We start from the raw sequence: 16,267 nt of genomic DNA on the forward strand, positions 1-16,267 counted from the left end.
ATCAGCCTCACCAAGTGACCCAGGAAGAGTGAAAAAACAGAGTTGAGATAAAAGCAAAGCTAACCTAGCTTAGACATTAGATTTTTTCATTAACTGTGTTACTCCTCACTAATGTCCAGTTATTAGACAATGTCCAGTTATGGGAATGGAATGAATATGAATCAGGCTGAGGCAGCAACTTATATTAAGATACACATATTTAAAGACTTGTATCAGTCAAAAGTTCCTGTTTGAAGCTTCTGCATGTGATTGGCAGACAGAAGGCAAGACTGATGCATGATGTTGCTGCTGTTTACATTTACATTTCTTTCTGCAGCATAGGGTTGGAACTTGATGATAAAATGAATTCCTCGATAAATGAATAAATCACATCTAGACTCTAAATCAGTCAATCAATCTTTATTTGTAAAACTCCAATTCATCACAAATGTAATCTCAAGACTCTTTACAAAAGAGCAGGTAAAGACCTTACTCTTTGTTATATAATGAAAACATGTAAAGTCTGTTTCAAAATTTAAAATGACATTGCGTGTACCATGCTTTAAGATTTTGTGATTCCATCTTCTAAAATGTGAGGACTTCCTTTCGTCTTATTGTTGTTGTGGGTAAAATGTTTTATCCAAAGTTTATAACAATACAGTTAATGTATTCAATCATGAGTTTGCAATCCAAGTATTGCAAGAATCATGCAAGTACATCAAATGTATCAAAGATCCTAAAGAGCATCAGCAGCAATAACAAAGAGCATTGTGAAATTGATTTCCGAAGTACAATCACAGGAAAGCAGCTCACACAATTCACTTATTTATTAAAACAGACTTCCCAGTCAGATACCACGTGGATCTGTGGAGTTTAAATGATCTCACTGCTGCACCTGCAGGAGGCCGGACACCAGGCAGCCACTTTCCTGTGGCCACAGCCATGCTGCCTCTTCAGACTAGGACAGTTATTGTACCTGTCAGTGTATTTGCAGGGGTTGGCTGGAAGAGATGGAAAGAAGTAGATAATTAATGGATTCAGAAATAATTTAGATAATACACAGAGCTCACTGTTCAGGTTGGATACCTACAAAGTCTTACAACAAAATACTTTAATGTTTCAATACATGATCATATCAAGACTATAGTATATAGATGTTATTCTTTTTTAACTTCCTAAACATTATGTACTGCTTGTATTGTTTCTCTTTTAATTGTTCCATTATTTTTTTATTTTTTTATTATGTGCAATAAAAAATGTCCACTTACTGCACAGTCCGTTGTCGCAAGAGTTGGGGCAGTCACCACAAGAGGGTCCTCTCTTGTAGGGGCGAGATAACTGGTAGTTTCCACTGTAATGTAGGCAAGAGTAAATCAATCAACTGTACAACCATAAGGACTCACACAACTGCAATATGTCACAGACATGATATTTAACAGAAAAGCACTTTTGAATTGCTGTTTTAGGACTCCTCAAGGTTAACAAGTAGAATTGAGATGCAAATGGAAGTTTTACTTGTCAGTACTACGGAGCATCACTGTGCTGTTGTTCATCCACTTAGTTTGCATATCTCAGGAGTTACTGAGTAGACCACATGGTTCTTCTAATTATGATTCTGACATTGTTTGCATTGGAATATCACTGAGAGTAAATCCTGTTGTGTTCTGGTTTGAGAAAAAACACAATATCTGAATTAAATTGTCAAAAGAAAATCAGGAATGAACGATACAATTATGTTTATAATTACATACTGGAGCTTGACCTTGGACACATTGACTTGAATTAAAACTAAAAAAGGTACTGAAAATGAAAAAAAAAGGACTTCCCAGTGAAAGAATATTTATACTTACGGTGGGCAGTATTGGCAGACATAGAAGTAACTGTACCGAGAGCCTGGACAGTGGGCCATAGCACAGCCAACAAGGTTGGACCTGTACCAAACAACCTGTGCAGAGGCCGAGGTATAAAACATGAAATCACCAGGAGCTCATGGCATGATATGTACTGATTTTTTTCTTTTAATGCAAGTTGTCCCTTCTAACAGTGCTGTTCAAATATGTGCACCTGTGTAAAGTGGCCGACATCCTCTCCGTTGATGGATCCCTCTCCATAGCGCCAGTCTTTCACCTCGTCGTACCAGGACTGGATAGCATGACTCCAGCTTCTCTTGTTGCTGGACATGTATAGATTCTCTCCACAGCCGCTTGCTTTAGTTTAACAGTAAGAGAGGGATGCTTAACAATTGTTTAGTTTCTCTTTAATATTTCCTATTTACAACTGTTTAGTTTAAAAAAAAAGATGGGAACTTGATTAAGATCAACATTTTAAATAACTGTGTCAGTCTTCCAGAATAATCCAAATTTAAATAAATCAACAAAATAAAAGAAGTGCGGGAGAGGGAGTATTGAGTACTTACACCTGATCTTTCTGAAGCTCTTCCTGCTGTGCTTCATTGAGCAGCTGTCAGCCCATCTCTTAGCGTTGGCTGCTGCCTCGCTGCTCCAGCTCTGTGGGGAACAGACGACAAATGTAGACCACTACTGAAAAGAATCCTCAAGTGCTTTGTGCTTGTTTTAAAACTCATTCAATCTTTACTGTTTTGCTGCAGCATGATGGACCATGTGTAATAATATCTCAAGCCCTAATTGGCTAGATAGATTGAACGATTAATGCTTAGAAGAAAAATAATAATAATAATTTGAAATAATATTTTTTTGTTGTTGAAATAATGAAATAATCTGAATGCATTGTCAGGTTGTTACCATTTTCAACATGTTGCTTGCAGAAGGCTGCACATTCCTCCTCAGGTCGTTATGTTTGTTCACAATCTCCACATCTTCTGAGGAAGAGATCTCATTGTTGCCTAAAAAAAAAGCCAAAGAAAATGTGATTTATGAATGTATATAAATTTACTACATTTTAATATTATAATGATTACGATCACTTACCGCTGCCTTGATTTCCGTTATTAGGGTTTGAAGGAGCTGGGTGCAAATCTAAATGAACACAGAAATAAACACTTTTTTAAAGCTTGAATATGTAAGACAAATATAAATAATATTATTTATAATAATAATGACAAACACTTACCCTGTATTAAATATGTTGTTTTAGCAATGAAAAAGAAATAACAGTTAGATACAGACATTATAGGCAAAAATGTAAAAAGTATGGTAAATACCTTTGATATTACAAAACAACTTAAATACACAACAGAGGACATTTCATTTCACTTACAAACCAAAACGCTGAAGTGCCGGGCGACTGAAGAACAGCGCAGAGGCCAAAGGCCCAAACGAAGGTCAAAGTATACAGTGTCATTGTTGAGTCTATGACTACAGCCTGAAAAAGCTACTGTACAGGTGTCATTTATATAGGCTGGAGACTCAGGCTGTTAAGACAAAAAACAAACAGGCTTAACTGTCCAAAAGACATCCTTGTTTACAAAGAGTGACCAAACAAGAGTTTAGCAGTTTTGCATGGAAAAGCTTCAGGTGTTTACATTGTAGATGTGTTCTTCATGATCATTTTAATATGTTCCGTCAATTGTTTTCTGGCCCCGTTCCTGCTATCTAGTTAATACATCTATACTTTCACTAACCTCTACATTAATTATCCCTGAATTGTTGCTTTCTGCATGAGCTGTCTATATTTGGATCCATTCCCTGTCCTGTCCATTGCTCTTCCTTGCCAAAAGTGTTTGTTGTTTTGGTGTCCTTTCGTCTTTATCTCTTAAATACAACATTCACTTTATTGTCGTTTAGGTAACATTTGCTTTTCAGGAAGATGAAACACAGATCTGAGGCCTGTACTCTGAAGCAGGTTTAACCTTAAGTGTCTTCCTGATATCTGGCTTTTGATATATGTCATTAATATCTTGTATACCAGCAGACTGAGGAAATCTGGCTTTTGATATATGTCATTAATATCTTGTATACCAGCAGACTGAGGAACAGCTTTTTCCCCAGAGCTGTTTCTCTACTGAACTCTACCCCCCGAACTCTGAACTCTGTCTCTCTCTCTCTCTCCCTCTCTCTCTCCGCACCCTGCTGACCCCCCTTCCCCTCCATATCACCTCACACCCATCATCCCCCCACCACTCCTCCTGGTCACACACACACACATCTCTCATCCATCTGTATTATTGTATTATAGTATGTTCATATTCTTTAAATTATCTGTAAACTTGTATAACATGCTCACTGCATCTTAATCTGTATATTATTAGTATAGCATGCTCACTGCATATTATTCTGTATATTATTAGTATAGCATGCTCACTGCATCTTAATCTGTATATTATAATCCTAAAAACACACTTATTTTGTAGCATTACTTATTTATAGCATTTATTTATATTTATTGCATCCCATTAATCCAGCCATCCAGATATACCTCATAATTCACTTTTTTTGTCTACATCTGTAAATTTTGCAATTACTGTACATAGCACAGAATTACTGTACATAGCACAGACTCTTGCACTCAATTACTGTACATAGCACAGACTCTTGCACTTTCTGCTTATTTGCACTTCTGGTGAGATGCCAAACCTCATTTCGTTACTCTATACTTGTATATGTGTAATGACAATAAAGTTGAATCTCATCTCATCTCATCTCATCTCATCATATTAGAAAGACAAATTGTTTCCTGGTATCTTTCCCTCCTATCCTGTCTCCTGGCTAAAAGAGAAATAATTAATTGCACGAGAGTTTCACAAATTTTGGGGTTACTGTCTCAGACTTGGAGGGATTGCACTACATGTTTGATCCTTTTCTTCTGGGATTAGGGTTAGGGCTCTTTGTCCTCTGCCTTTTTGCATCTTATATGTAGTCTGAATGTTGATGTAGTCTAACTAAATTAAAAGTTAATGATATGGACTATAGACTGGCCTGTAGGACCAGTACTGACACTATTTTGTCACTCCCTCCCTCCCACTGGCTCGAGGTGAATTCTCTGGAGAATATCCTGCTGCCTTCTCACATCAGTCTGGCGGGAGACTCCGGGTGAAGTCCGAAGGAAAAATTTGGCTGTTTGCGTTCACACATACAGCTTCCCCCGGCAAATATCAGGAATTTTCTTCAGGTGTGAAAGCCCTAACCCTAACAAAAAGGCTATATGACACTCCTTACTTTCAACCACCATCAAATCAGCCTCACCAAGTGACCCAGGAAGAGTGAAAAAACAGAGTTGAGATAAAAGCAAAGCTAACCTAGCTTAGACATTAGATTTTTTCATTAACTGTTTTACTCCTCGCTAATGTCCAGTTATTAGACAATGTCCAGTTATGGGAATGGAATGAATATGAATCAGGCTGAGGCAGCAACTTATATTAAGATACACATATTTAAAGACTTGTATCAGTCAAAAGTTCTTGTTTGAAGCTTCTGCATGTGATTGGCAGACAGAAGGCAAGACTGATGCATGATGTTGCTGCTGTTTACATTTCCCCTAGATGCAAATTCAAAGAATAACACTTACCTTGTGGTTGTGTACCTGTACAGATATCATATAGAGTGAAGTATATCTTCTATATGTTTCTTCTCCTTTTTAAAATGTAATTTTCTGACAAGAACTTACATTTCTTTCTGCAGCATAGGGTTGGAACTTGATGATAAAATGAATTCCTCGATAAATGAATAAATCACATCTAGACTCTAAATCAATCAATCAATCTTTATTTGTAAAACCCCAATTTATCACAAATGTAATCTCAAGACTCTTTACAAAAGAGCAGGTAAAGCCCTTACTCTTTGTTATATAATGAAAAGGATTGAAAAACATGTAAAGTCTGTTTCAAAATTTAAAATGACATTGCGTGTACAATGCTTTAAAATTTTGTGATTCCATCTTCCAAAATGTGAGGACTTCCTTTCGTCTTATTGTTGTTGTGGGTAAAATGTTTTTATTTTTGTGGTTTGGCACTTTTATCCAAAGTTTATAGCAATACAGTTAATGTATTCAATCATGAGTTTGCAATCCAAGTATTGCAAGAATCATGCAAGTACATCAAATGTATCAAAGATCCTGAAGAGCATGAGCAGCAATAACAAAGAGCATTGTGAAATTGATTTCCGAAGTACAATCACATGAAAGCAGCTCACACAATTCACTTATTTATTAAAACAGACTTCCCAGTCAGATACCACGTGGATCAAACGCCTGAAGAACAACGCAGAGGCCTAAGGCCCAAACGAAGGTAATACGAAAGTATACGGAGTCATTGTTGAGTCTAGGACTGCAGCCTGAAAAAGCTACTGTACAGGTGTCATTTATATAGCCTGGAGACTCAGGCTGTTAAGACAAAAAACAAACAGGCTTAACTGTCTAAAGGACATCCTTGTTTACAAAGAGTGACCAAACAAGAGTTTAGCAGTTTTGCATGGAAAAGCTTCAGGTGTTTACATTGTAGATGTGTTCTTCATGATCATTTTAATATGTTCCGTCAATTGTTTTCTGGCCCCGTTCCTGCTATCTAGTTAATACATCTATACTTTCACTAACCTCTATATTAATTATCCCTGAATTGTTGCTTTCTGCATGAGCTGTCTATATTTGGATCCATTCCCTGTCCTGTCCATTGCTCTTCCTTGCCAAAAGTGTTTGTTGTTTTGGTGTCCTTTCGTCTTTATCTCTTAAATACAACATTCACTTTATTGTCGTTTAGGTAACATTTGCTTTTCAGGAAGATGAAACACAGATCTGAGGCCTGTACTCTGAAGCAGGTTTAACCTTAAGTGTCTTCCTGATATCTGGCTTTTGATACATGTCATTAATATCTTGTATATACATAATCATATTAGAAAGACAAATTGTTTCCTGGTATCTTTCCCTCCGATCCTGTCTCCTGGGTAAAAGAGAAATAATTAATTGCACGAGAGTTTCACAAATTTTGGGGTTACCGTCTCAGACTTCGGGGGATTGCACTACATGTTTGATCCTTTTCTTCTGGGATTAGGGTTAGGGCTCTTTGTCCTCTGCCTTTTTGCATCTTATATGTAGTCTGAATGTTGATGTAGTCTAACTAAATTAAGAGTTAATGATATGGACTATAGACTGGCCTGTAGGACCAGTACTGACACTATTTTGTCACTCCCTCCCTCCCACTGGCTCGAGGTGAATTCTCTGGAGAATATCCTGCTGCCTTCTCACATCAGTCTGGCGGGAGACTCCGGGTGAAGTCCGAAGGAAAAATTTGGCTGTTTGCGTTCACACATACAGCTTCCCCCGGCAAATATCAGGAATTTTCTTCAGGTGTGAAAGCCCTAACTCTAACACTAACAAAAAGGCTATATGACACTCCTTACTTTCAACCACCATCAAATCAGCCACACCAAGTGACCCAGGAAGAGTGAAAAAACAGAGTTGAGATAAAAGCAACCTAGCTTAGACATTAGATTCCTTCATTAACTGTGTTACTCCTCGCTAATGTCCAGTTATGGGAATGGAATGAATATGAATCGGGCTGAGGCAGCAACTTATATTAAGATACACATATTTAAAGACTTGTATCAGTCAAAAGTTCCTGTTTGAAGCTTCTGCATGTGATTGGCAGACAGAAGGCAAGACTGATGCATGATGTTGCTGCTGTTTACATTTCCCCTAGATGCAAATTCAAAGAATAACACTTACCTTGTGGTTGTGTACCTGTACAGATATCATTTAGAGTGAAGTATATCTTCTTTATGTTTCTTCTTTTTAAAATGTAATTTTCTGACAAGAACTTACATTTCTTTCTGCAGCATATTGTAAATGTCTTGTTGTAGATGAAATGTTTTTATTTTTGTGGTTTGGCACTTTTATCTAAAGTTTATAACAATACAGTTAATGTATTCAATCATGAGATTGCAATCCAAGTATTGCAAGAATCATGCAAGTACATCAAATGTATCAAAGATCCTGAAGAGCATCAGCAGCAATAACAAAGAGCATTGTGAACTTGATTTCCGAAGTACAATCACAGGAAAGCAGCTCACTTATTTATTAAAACAGACTTCCCAGTCAGATACCACGTGGATCTGTGGAGTTTAAATGATCTCACTGCTGCACTTGCAGGAGGCCGGACACCAGGCAGCCACTTCCCTATGGCCACAGCCATGCTGCCTCTTCAGACTAGGACAGTTATTGTACCTGTCAATGTATTTGCAGGGGTTGGCTGGAAGAGATGGAAAGAAGTAGATAATTAATGGATTCAGAAATAATTTAGATAATACACAGAGCTCACTGTTCAGGTTGGATACCTACAAAGTCTTACAACAAAATACTTTAATGTTTCAATACATGATCATATCAAGACTATAGTATATAGATGTTATTCTTTTTTAACTTCCTAAACATTATGTACTGCTTGTATTGTTTCTCTTTTAATTGTTCCATTATTTTTTTCCTTTTCTTCTTATGTGCAATAAAAAATGTCCACTTACTGCACAGTCCGTTGTCGCAAGAGTTGGGGCAGTCACCACAAGAGGGTCCACTCTTGTAGGGGCGAGAAAACTGGGAGTTTCCACTGTAATGTAGGCAAGAGTAAATCAATCAACTGTACAACCATAAGGACTCACACAGCTGCAATATGTCACAGACATGATATTTAACAGAAAAGCACTTTTGAATTGCTGTTTTAGGACTCCTCAAGGTTAACAAGTAGAATTGAGATGCAAATAGAAGTTTTCCTTGTCAGTACTATGGAGCATCACTGTGCTGTTGTTCATCCACTTAGTTTGCATATCTCAGGAGTTACTGAGTAGACCACATGGTTCTTCTAATTTTGAGTCTGACATTGTTTGCATTGGAATATCACTGAGAGTAAATCCTGTTGTGTTCTGGTTTGAGAAAAAAAAACACAATACCTGAAATAAATTGTCAAAAAAAATAAAAGTAAAATTAAATCAGGAATGAACGATACAATTATGTTTATAATTGCATACTGGAGCTTGACCTTGGATACACTGACTTGAATTAAAACAAAAAAAAAAGGTACTGAAATTGAAAAAAAAAAAATGGACTTCCCAGTGAAAGAATATTTATACTTACGGTGGGCAGTATTGGCAGACATAGAAGTAACTGTACCGAGAGCCTGGACAGTGGGCCATAGCACAGCCAACAAGGTTGGACCTGTACCAAACAACCTGTGCAGAGGCCGAGGTATAAAACATAAAATCACCAGGAGCTCATGGCATGATATGTACTGATTTTTTTCTTTTAATGCAAGTTGTCCCTTCTAACAGTGCTGTTCAAATATGTGCACCTGTGTAAAGTGGCCGACATTGATGGATCCCGCTCTATAGCGCCAGTCTTTCACCTCGTCGTACCAGGACTGGATAGCATGACTCCAGCTTCTCTTGTTGCTGGACATGTATAGATTCTCTCCACAGCCGCTTGCTTTAGTTTAATAGTAAGAGAGGGATGCTTAACAATTGTTTAGTTTCTCTTTAATATTTCCTATTTACAACTGTTTAGTTTTTAAAAAAAGATAGGAACTTGATTAAGATCAACATTTTAAATAACTGTGTCAGTCTTGCAGAATAATACAAATTTAAATAAATCAAAAAAAAAATGAAAGAAGTGCGGGAGAAGGAGTATTGAGTACTTACAGCTGATCTTTCTGGAGCTCTTCCTGCTGTGCTTCATTGAGCAGCTGTCAGCCCATCTCTTAGCGTTGGCTGCTGCCTCGCTGCTCCAGCTCTGTGGGGAACAGACGACAAATGTAGACCACTACTGAAAAGAATCCTCAAGTGCTTTGTGCTTGTTTTAAAACTCATTCAATCTTCACTGTTTTGCTGCAGCATGATGGACCATGTGTAATAATATCTCAAGCCCTAATTGGCTAGATTGAACGATTAATGCTTAGAAGACAAAAAATAATGATTTGAAATAATATTTTCTGTTGTTGAAATAATGAAATAATCTGAATGCATTGTCAGGTTGTTACCATTTTCAACATGTTGCTTGCAGAAGGCTGCACATTCCTCCTCAGGTCGTTATGTTTGTTCACAATCTCCACATCTTCTGAGGAAGAGGTCTCATTGTTGCCTAAAAAAAAAGCCAAAGAAAATGTGATTTATAAATGTATATAAATTTACTACATTTTAATATTATAATGATTACGATCACTTACCGCTGCCTTGAGTTCCGTTATTAGGGTTTGAAGGAGCTGGGTGCCAATCTAAATGAACACAGAAATAAACACTTTTTTAAAGCTTGAATATGTAAGACAAATATAAATAATATTATTTATAATAATGACAAACACTTACCCTTTAATAAATATGTTGTTTTAGCAATGAAAATTAAATAACAGTTAGATACAGACATTATAGGCAAAAATGTAAAAAGTATGGTAAATGATATTTTGGACTTTGATATTACAAAACAACTTAAATACACAACAGAGGACATTTCATTTCACTTACAAACGCCTGAAGAACAGCGCAGAGAGCTAAGGCCCAAGTGAAGGTCAAGGTATACGGAGTCATTGTTGAATCTAGGACTATGGGGTGAAAAAGCTACTGTACAGGTGTCATTTATATAGGCTGGAGACTCAGTGTCATGGCTTTCTCACTCCGGCTCCCTCCTGATTGAGGTTCATTCCTTTCACCTGCTCTCACCTGCACACCAGCTCTCCATCTCCTCATCAACTCAGCAGTATATATACCCCGGCTCTTCATCCACTCATCGCCAGATTGTTGTATCAAGTACTGCAGTAGACTACGGCTCAGGCTAAATTAAGATTTTGAAAGATCTTTGAAAGTAATCTTTTGTGCTTGTTTTGGTTTTTGAGTGTCATCCTGTTTTTTCCTTTGCTTCAGGATCACCATTCACCCACCTGCCTTCCTGCTCATCCATCTGCCTCAACCTGCTCTCTGGACTCAAAACTGCTCAGCCACACTCAGACCCCTACTCTGGTCTGGTCAGCCTTCATCCCCTTCACTCTGCTAACCTCCACAATCTTCAACCCATCTTCATCTCCATTTGCCACAATAAACCTCATTACCAATCATTCCGTCTGTTTATGTGTCCTGCATCTGGGTCCTAAATTCACTGGTCGTAACAGAACGATGTGGCCAACATGGACCCAGCAGACACGGACAGCCTCCGCCATGCAATTGCCAATCAAGGTGCCCTCGTGGGTCACCATGACCAGACTCTTTGCAACATTATGGAAACATTAAGGAACCTTTCAGTTGTTGTAGCCCGGATTGGAGCTTATGTCTTCACACTACTCTCTCCTTCAACTCTGGCAGACCAGCCTAGCCCCGTTGCTCCTGTGCCTCCGGTAACTCAACTCACTCATCTTCCCAGAGAGCCACATGTCCCAGCACCAGAGCGCTATGCTCTAGTCTTTTTATGACGACTTTATATCTGAGATGAGAAGGGTGTTTGATCATCCTAAGGGGGAACGATGCAGCTGTAAAACGCCTCAACTCCCGTCAAGCCCGGTGGGCTTTGTGTTTTGGCTGATTCAATTTCACCCTCACTTACCGTCCAGGAACCTCAAGCCTGATGCTCTCTCCCGCCAGTACGCCCCTGAAGGTCAATCCACCCTTCCAGACACTGTCCTTCCTGCATCATGCTTGGTAGCAGCTGTGACAGGGGAAATTGAGTCCCTAGTCCGAGGGGCTCAACTCACCCAACCTGATCCAGGGAATGGACCTAATAATCATCTTTGTGCCAGACTCTGTCCGCTCACTGGTTCTACAGTGGGCACACACTTCGAAGAGTGCCTGCCACCCTGGAATAAATCGCACGTTGTCCCTCCTGAAGAGGCACTTCTGGTGGCCCACAATGAGCAAGGACACCCATGCCTTCGTGACTGCCTGCACTGTGTGTGCCCGTGGAAAGTCTTCACATCGACCACCCGCTGGCCTACTCCATCCCTTGCCCATCCCCAGCCGCCCTTGGTCCCACATAGAACTCAACTTTGTTTCCAGGCTTCCTACCTCACAAGGTAACACTGTCATACTCACTGTTGTAGACAGGTTCTCTAAGTCAGCCCATTTTGTACCTCTAGCCAAGCTACCTACTGCATTGGAAACTGCCGACCTATTGATAAGTTATGTGTTCCGCCTCCACGGCATCCCCAGTGACATTGTCTCAGACAGGGGTCTGCAGTTTATTTCGACAGGGGCCACAGTGAGTCTCTCCTCTGGTTTCCACCCACAGACTAACGGGCAGAGTGAATGAGCTAACCAGGACCTTGAAGTGGCTCTCGGTTGCGTTGCCGCCAGAAACCCATCCTCCTAGAGCACCCATTTGACATGGATTGAGTATGCACACAACTCCCTATCAAGCTCTGCCTTACGTATGTCACCATTTGAGTGTACTATGGGCTACCAGCCACCCCTGTTCCCTGCACAGGAGGATGAGGTCGCGGTGCCGTTGGTCCAGGCCCACCTTCGCCATTGCCGTAAGGTTTGGAGAGATGCTCAGGCTGCCCTGCTTCACTCAGCTGATCACAACCGTCGCATTGCTGACCGTCACCGGACCCCAGCACCGAACTACCAACCAGGTCAGAAAGTTTGGCTCTCTTCCAGAGATCTCCCTTTAAGGACTGACTCAAGGGAACTCTCTCCTCGTTTTGTGGGACCTTATGCTCATGGGGGGGGGGGGGGGGGCTGTCATGGCTCGCTCACTCTGGCTCCCTCCTGATTGAGGTTCATTCCTTTCACCTGCACTCCATCTCCTCATCAACTCAGCAGTATATATACCTCGACTCTCCAGCCACTCATTGCCAGATCGTTGTATTAACTACTGCGGTAGACTACGTCTCAGGCTAAATTAAGATTTTGAAAGTAATCTTTTGGGGTTACCATCTCACACTTGGGGGGATTGCACTACATGTTTGATCCTCTTTGTCCTCTGCCTTTTTGCATCTTATATGTAGTCTGAATGTTGATGTAGTCCAACTAAATTAAGAGTTAATGATATAGACTGGCATGTAGGACCAGTACTGACACTATTTTGTTCCTCTATTTACTGTACTATAAACTACACTTGAAATGAATTGCCGGGAAAGTGGGATCAGATAAAACACATAAAAAAATGCGATATATTACTATCGCAATATAGTCAAATTCATAAAACATTAAGAATAAGTAAAGCCTAATACCAACCCAACACATACACACGGATTCATTCACACACACAAGCTGTATGTCACATGCTATACCTTGTTAATCAGGTGATGACATAACTCACTTTACTGGCACAAGTACCAGTCTGACCACTTTAACTTTACCATATCCTGTAGAGACAAACTTTCATTCCTCTTTGTTCCTTTCTGTAGCACAACCTACATTTACTCCAAATCAGTGATTTTCAACTGGTCTAGGCTCAGGAAACATCAACTCCTAATGACAAATCTCAAACTAAATGTCCAATATCTTTCAACCAATCAGATTTATTTAAAGAAAATTAGTAGAGTTTGAACCCCAAACAGTAAATAATGTAACTGAACAAAGAGATGGAACATAACTAACATATTTGAAAAGTACTTTGTGGACCTTACAGAAAAGGAAAATGTGCCAGGCACATATGTGCGACCGACTGAAAACTACCGACCCACAAGACTCACAAGACACTATCATTACTTAATTTGCTATCATGACAGGTTATGACAGCTTCTCAGTACACATGTTTAGCTATCTGTTTCATGTTTGCAGAAAAAGAGACCTCAGATATGCAGGGCTAACCTTTACCATGCTATCTTTATAACAAAGCACACATATGATCCTAAAACTTATTGTTGACTCATGCGGGCGGTGTGTGTGTGGGCCTGCAGCCATCAGTGACTATGAGTCTGTGCCAAATGTCTGTGACAGTGACAGATCTCTCCTTGGAAGCACTTAATAACTTCTGTGCACTGCTGGATCCACATCAGGAAGATGCCCTCCAAAACCATCAGGTATTTCTCTGTCTACACTATGAGTGATCTAAGAATGTCCCTAAAAGTGTAGTAAGCTTTGTGTACTGACTTAATGAAACTCTGAAATGAATGAAACCTTTATTGCCACTCGGAATTTGCCTTGCACTGAGAGCATAAAAACACAATACCAACAAACATATCAAGCACAGCACAAAAACAAAACCATTTTAAAATCTAATTAAAATACATCATTAAAGCATTACATGATTAAATGAGGGATTTTAGTAGCAAGTTAAATAAAGTGCAGAGTGCCAGGTTCATACTGTATGATCAGAGCTTATTAAGCAGCTGAAGACTGCGTGGTACAAAGGATGTAATGCCTCTTTTAGTCCTCATCCTGGGCATTCTGTACCTGCACCCAGTTGTCAAGAGTTCAAACTCCAAACAAAGGGGGTCCGCTGTCATTTTGTAAGCTAAATTCAGTGTATAATGCTTGCTGGTTACATTTTTCATTCCCATTCTATGTTGCACAGTACCCATGCTCATATTTTCCCATAGTCATCAGATGATCTGATCACCTGGTTACTATCTATCCAATTTCACTGCTCCTCTCCCTCATTGTAGGCCTAGTATATTGCTGCTGTCTTTTTGAATATATCTTTCCCTCCTCCCAGTTCATTCATGAAATTGTTAAATGCAACCCTACACCTCCCCATCACCACCCAACAGACTTCACCAGTCCCACAGTTTCATCATCTTTAACAGCCTCAAACTACGCTAACTGCCAACACCTACTTCACCGCGTGACAGATATCCTTCAATCCTTTAATTCATTTCCACATCATCTATGTAAAATAAATATTGAGCTTGGATTAGTTTACTTCTCTCTCCTGATTGAACTGCACTGACTGTGCAAGGCCGTTGACCCTTCAAGCATCAAGACTTTACACCAATCACAATAAGGGGCCCTAAGAATCCAGTCATAGGTGACATCACATCATGTCTCTATTGGTAAGATTTGATATGCTGCTCTCTCCAACAGACAATACTAATTTAACCAGGGGAGACTTCATTTTTCAAGTTAGTTTTTCAAACTAGAAAGGATGAGAAATGTCTTAAGCGATTAAACCCCATCATGATGTCTTCATGTACTGTCTTCAGAGCAGGATAGGATACTCCCTTGATGGAGTCTAGACACTGGTGGTGGTGAAAGAAGGAAGCAGTGTGTGATGCGGAGAAGATTTATGAGGAGCTGTACCTGGACGACTAGTGAGATGATTGGAGGTGACTGGGGCTGAGGAGGGTTGCAATGACAGAAAAGGGAACCGCTTTGAATTTGGCAACAAATGTATGAAATGCTTTGAGTCATGATGGAAAAAAAATAACCACTCATGGTCTCCTTCCTTTTTTTACATAGATGAAGAATGTGTGTGTGTGTGTGTGAACTTGCGTTCACGCCCATTATCATCCGAAACACAGGAGCAGGAAGAGATAGAGAGGGAGCAATATGAAGGAATGACGAATTAATGAATTAAAAAATGGAATGGTCTTTCTACTTTAAATTACGCTGAGCTTCATGTCTCCTGTTTCACCCAGCCCTGTCAAACCTGGATTACAAAAAACACCTAGGTGAGAATGCTGTTTATGAGTTCCAGTCTGCTTCTGTTTCTGTGTCAGTTTGTCTATAAAAATGGTCACCAGTGGCAATATCTTCACTCCAAATGTTGTGACAATATTTGTTTATTGTCTATTTATTGTTTATTTTTATATCTGGTTATTTTATATATTATATTTTATGGTTATAAAAAATTATATTTTTTTAATTCTTGCTTGCGTTTATTCAATTCCCAATTTTTCTTTTACCTTTTTGTCTCTACTTAATTAATCTAAAAGTCTGTTTTTGATTCAATACTTCTGAAGTTAATACCAAATATGGTACTGCAATGTGTTCTCAGCCCACTTTACCGACATCACGCACAACTCCTCCACCAATATGTATCTGATTATATTATGTTTGCAGATGACAAAGACACACAATGATGACGAGACCTATAGAGGTAACTTGGAGCCACTTAAACGTTAGTGTCAAGAAAACATCCTGTATTTAATGGGTTTCATTACAAGTCTGCAGCAGTGCCATGATCGAGCTCCCCCGTCACTACTTTTTCCTTTGAATCCGCCAAGGTGTAATATAGGTCTCCCAGTGTGTAATTAAACGTTACATCACATGGCTGTGGAGGTGCAAGAGGCTCAACACATACCCTGACACTCAGCATTCTCCGCCCTGCCAACTCTTGACGTTTCGCTGTGACGCCACTTGGTCCCTCTTACACCTCTGTTACTACCCTATAGTGTCGTTATTCACACAGGTTGTCATGTGGCAGGCACTGAAGCTTCACTTCACCTTATTTATCTTTTATTCTC

The 16,267-nt window shown here is 39.4% G+C and overlaps 2 protein-coding genes across 2 annotated transcripts; both read right to left on the minus strand.

Annotated features, from left to right (window-relative positions):
* Positions 1 to 383: 383 nt before the first annotated feature.
* Positions 384 to 3,326, minus strand: LOC109989660 (serotriflin-like). The gene is made up of 8 exons (XM_065963725.1): positions 3,216 to 3,326; positions 2,928 to 2,975; positions 2,742 to 2,842; positions 2,396 to 2,486; positions 2,044 to 2,186; positions 1,830 to 1,924; positions 1,248 to 1,330; positions 384 to 980 (listed from the first exon to the last, which is right to left on the minus strand). Exons 1-8 carry the CDS (start codon positions 3,298 to 3,300, stop codon positions 853 to 855), a joined length of 774 nt encoding a protein of 257 aa, XP_065819797.1. The 5' UTR covers positions 3,301 to 3,326; the 3' UTR covers positions 384 to 852.
* A 4,411-nt stretch (positions 3,327 to 7,737) lies between these two features.
* LOC109989684 (serotriflin-like) lies at positions 7,738 to 12,381 on the minus strand. Its single transcript, XM_065964114.1, has 8 exons — positions 12,303 to 12,381; positions 10,097 to 10,144; positions 9,911 to 10,011; positions 9,573 to 9,663; positions 9,227 to 9,360; positions 9,013 to 9,107; positions 8,406 to 8,488; positions 7,738 to 8,137 (listed from the first exon to the last, which is right to left on the minus strand). The coding sequence occupies exons 1-8, from the start codon at positions 12,379 to 12,381 to the stop codon at positions 8,010 to 8,012; spliced, it is 759 nt and encodes a 252-aa protein (XP_065820186.1). The 3' UTR covers positions 7,738 to 8,009.
* Positions 12,382 to 16,267: the final 3,886 nt, after the last annotated feature.

The sequence above is a fragment of the Labrus bergylta genome, chromosome 15, assembly GCF_963930695.1.
Source record: "Labrus bergylta chromosome 15, fLabBer1.1, whole genome shotgun sequence".
In the NCBI taxonomy this organism is placed as follows: Eukaryota; Metazoa; Chordata; class Actinopteri; order Labriformes; family Labridae; genus Labrus; species Labrus bergylta.

Coding starts and splice junctions, on each gene's coding strand:
- LOC109989660 (XM_065963725.1), bottom strand. CDS start 3,300: ATGACACTGTATACTTTGACCTTCGTTTGGGCCTTTGGCCTCTGCGCT. Junction 1,331..1,829: donor GTCTGCCAATACTGCCCACC/GTAAGTATAAAT, acceptor CCTACATTACAG/TGGAAACTACCAGTTATCTC. Junction 981..1,247: donor TTGCGACAACGGACTGTGCA/GTAAGTGGACAT, acceptor CATCTCTTCCAG/CCAACCCCTGCAAATACACT.
- LOC109989684 (XM_065964114.1), bottom strand. CDS start 12,381: ATGGCGAAGGTGGGCCTGGACCAACGGCACCGCGACCTCATCCTCCTG. Junction 8,489..9,012: donor GTCTGCCAATACTGCCCACC/GTAAGTATAAAT, acceptor CCTACATTACAG/TGGAAACTCCCAGTTTTCTC. Junction 8,138..8,405: donor TTGCGACAACGGACTGTGCA/GTAAGTGGACAT, acceptor CATCTCTTCCAG/CCAACCCCTGCAAATACATT.